The sequence below is a fragment of the Lolium rigidum genome, chromosome 4, assembly GCF_022539505.1.
Source record: "Lolium rigidum isolate FL_2022 chromosome 4, APGP_CSIRO_Lrig_0.1, whole genome shotgun sequence".
In the NCBI taxonomy this organism is placed as follows: domain Eukaryota; kingdom Viridiplantae; phylum Streptophyta; class Magnoliopsida; order Poales; family Poaceae; genus Lolium; species Lolium rigidum.
Genome location: NC_061511.1, coordinates 266886249 through 266889128, shown reverse-complemented (window position 1 = coordinate 266889128; position 2880 = coordinate 266886249). Strand labels below are relative to the sequence as shown.

The window sequence follows — 2880 nt, the reverse complement described above, 5'->3', positions numbered from 1 at the left end:
TGTTTATGTTATTGTTTGTTACTGAAAGCTTAACATACTCTGCCCCCAATGAAATTCTTTAGACTCTCCGACAAGGCGACAAGCCACAGCAGTGTCCATTGACTAACAATTCAAAGAAAAATAGCTAGCAAAACCACATGAGGCTTCAACTACAGAATTCCATTATTCCATTCGGCAACAAGTCATTGCTGCATAACATACTGCCCCTCATTGGGCTAGCTAGTTTGAGGCACTTGTGATATGCTGAACTGTGGAATTAATCAGTCAGGACAATCTCTAATTCTAGTAAGATGATGCTCCTACATCTACACAAAGATAATTTCTGATCTAAACATTAACGCTAACCCATCTGGACCTCATGAACAAGTAGATAAGAACATATACTTATAAAAGTGAATAACAAATACAAACATCTCTTTCTTCATTAATCAGCAAGGGGGAAAGGGTAAACAATTCACAAAGGAGCCAAACTTTGTTTGATTAACTTCAGGTACACATTATTTATCCGACATCGGGGAATTGTAAACACAATCAGAATCCCCAGTACAACCATACTTAACAACAGTAGTTCTGAGCTTCTGAAAGAGATTCGTCAACATCCAAGAAAGACCAATGTTGATCAATGTCCTACATAAAAAAGGCATTACTGTTTCAGTGTTCATCATAAAACTCACAAGAATTAGCAGTGAGCATCCTAAAAGGAGAAGGATGGAGGGAAAATACATGGCGGTGTGTAGAAAGAAAGAAAGGAAGAAAGAAAGAAATGTGGTACTTTTCAAAGTGCTAGCTAAAGATAAAGTATTGCAAAATTACAAGCCACCCACATCATTCTTTACACAAACTTACGTTTTTATTACCAGCTTTGCGATGACCAAAACAGAGTATACAAGACATAATTAGATGTTATGAAACCAAATGTTCCAGCTAGAAAACATCAAATAATTCTGCCAATATAGATGGGGAAAATACAAGACCTTTGTACTGAAAAAGGGCTTGATTTAAGTTGCACAGAGATGAATGGATAAAGGGACTGAAGATAATATGGCATTTGTGGACAGGAACAACAGAATTTTGCTATTTTACTACTCTATTCTGTTAATTAAAACAAGATTATGGCAGAAGATTACAAGGGGAGAGATTAAATAGGTATCTGAATGACAGCCCACCACAGATATAGTTGACAGAAACTATTGCATTCAATCAAACTGAAAGTGCTTTGGCAACACAAATCTTGTGGTGAGCAGTGTGATGCCAATATCAGTTATTGGTCAAAAACGGGGAGTGGAGAAGTGAAACAAAAATTGTTTTAGATAAAGCTAATGTTAAGTTGTTAGCTTCCAACAAACAGCATCGTTTTAAGTAATACAACTCAAATGAGAAATGGTAAGCAGCTGAACCAAAAGAAAAAATATCATCTGCGCTGGTGTTATTCATGAGCTGAGGATTGGATGCAGAGTAGAGAAAACTCTATTAAGGAGAACAAGAAAGAACTGGGTAATCACAGGATGACAAAAGGGAAATAGAGAAGAATGTAACATGAAGACCATGTTGCAAATCTGATAGGGATGTACAAGGATCATGTTTTAGATCTGTTAGCTAGCCTGCAAAACTTTGCAGGAGTAGTTGTTTAGATAGACATTATTAAAGAAAACTAGAGAAATCAAGCTGTAGAAACATAACAGTCGGCCTTTGTTTCGAATAAATGACCCGATAAAACAACCCACTGAAGCTCTGCAACCCCAAAGTATTATTTCTCCACCTCAAGAAGCCAATCAGATGACATTTAGCCAGATAACAGGAGCTCAATGTGCTCTACAATTTATTAAACTATCCTTATGTTCACTTAACGCAACAACCAAGTTGTACCATCACTTCAATAGAGAAGTTGGAACAGACACAGAATAACCAGATCAGAAATACAAAGCAAGTCTACCATATTGCAATCCAATTCAGTCAAGCAAGAACACTTGGATAGCCGCCCAGCAGCATTTCTAAGTCTCCAGTAATCTACCACGCACAGATAATGAGCCATGACAACCAGAAAACCTAACTCCCACTCTAAACCCCGTATCCCACAACAAAATGGTACCAATCAAACCTAACCCCGGCCCTAAATCGAGCCCAAACCCTAGAATTTAACCACAGAGTCAACCATTTACTCCCCCAAAATCCAAAGAGAAACCACTGAACCATCCTTAGCAATCAGACGCCAGTAGGCCATGGGGTGAGATCCGCACCTAGTTGGTGGAGGGCTGGTCGACGAGCTTCTTGTCACGGCGCTCCATGGCGACGTCCCACATGTCGTTCCCGATGTGCTTCGGCTGCATCGAACAAACCACACGGAGCCAGCACCCACCTCAGCACGACAGAGATTTGGATCGGGAGTGAAATAGAAAGAGGGGAAAGGGAGAGGGGCCTGAAGGTACCCTGCCGTGCGCAGCCCTGTGGATGTAGTACTGGGCGTTGCCCATGATGCAGAGGAATCCGCCGATGACTCCCAGCGGCAGCATGGCCTCCAGCCAGTGGAACCTCGCCATCGGAGCCGGACGGATCGGGGCGGGGCGGGGCGGGGCGGCGTGGGGTGGGCGACGGCGACGGCGACGACGACGACGAGATTTCCGATTCGCGAGCTATCCGGCGGTTGGGGAAATGGGTCGCGACGGCGAACGGGCGGCTCTGGACTAGTGTGTGGGTGGACAATAGTGGGCCTGATACTTGGGCCGGGCTTTAAGTCTTTAGCAGCCCAGATATACGTGAAAACAAAACTGGAAAGACCCTAAAAACAAAAATGGCATAGCAAGATAAAAAAAACATGGGTTAGGTTTAATGGCGGCTTAGAATATGTACTCCTCCTCTCAAAATGTAAGTCCCTTCTGAATT

The 2880-nt window shown here is 42.4% G+C and overlaps 1 protein-coding gene across 1 annotated transcript; it reads right to left on the bottom strand.

The window, feature by feature from the left end:
- Positions 1-397: 397 nt before the first annotated feature.
- On the bottom strand, positions 398-2580 carry LOC124650500 (NADH dehydrogenase [ubiquinone] 1 alpha subcomplex subunit 1). Its single transcript, XM_047190013.1, has 3 exons — positions 2427-2580; positions 2238-2321; positions 398-627 (listed from the first exon to the last, which is right to left on the bottom strand). Exons 1-2 carry the CDS (start codon positions 2535-2537, stop codon positions 2238-2240), a joined length of 195 nt encoding a protein of 64 aa, XP_047045969.1. The 5' UTR covers positions 2538-2580; the 3' UTR covers positions 398-627.
- Positions 2581-2880: the final 300 nt, after the last annotated feature.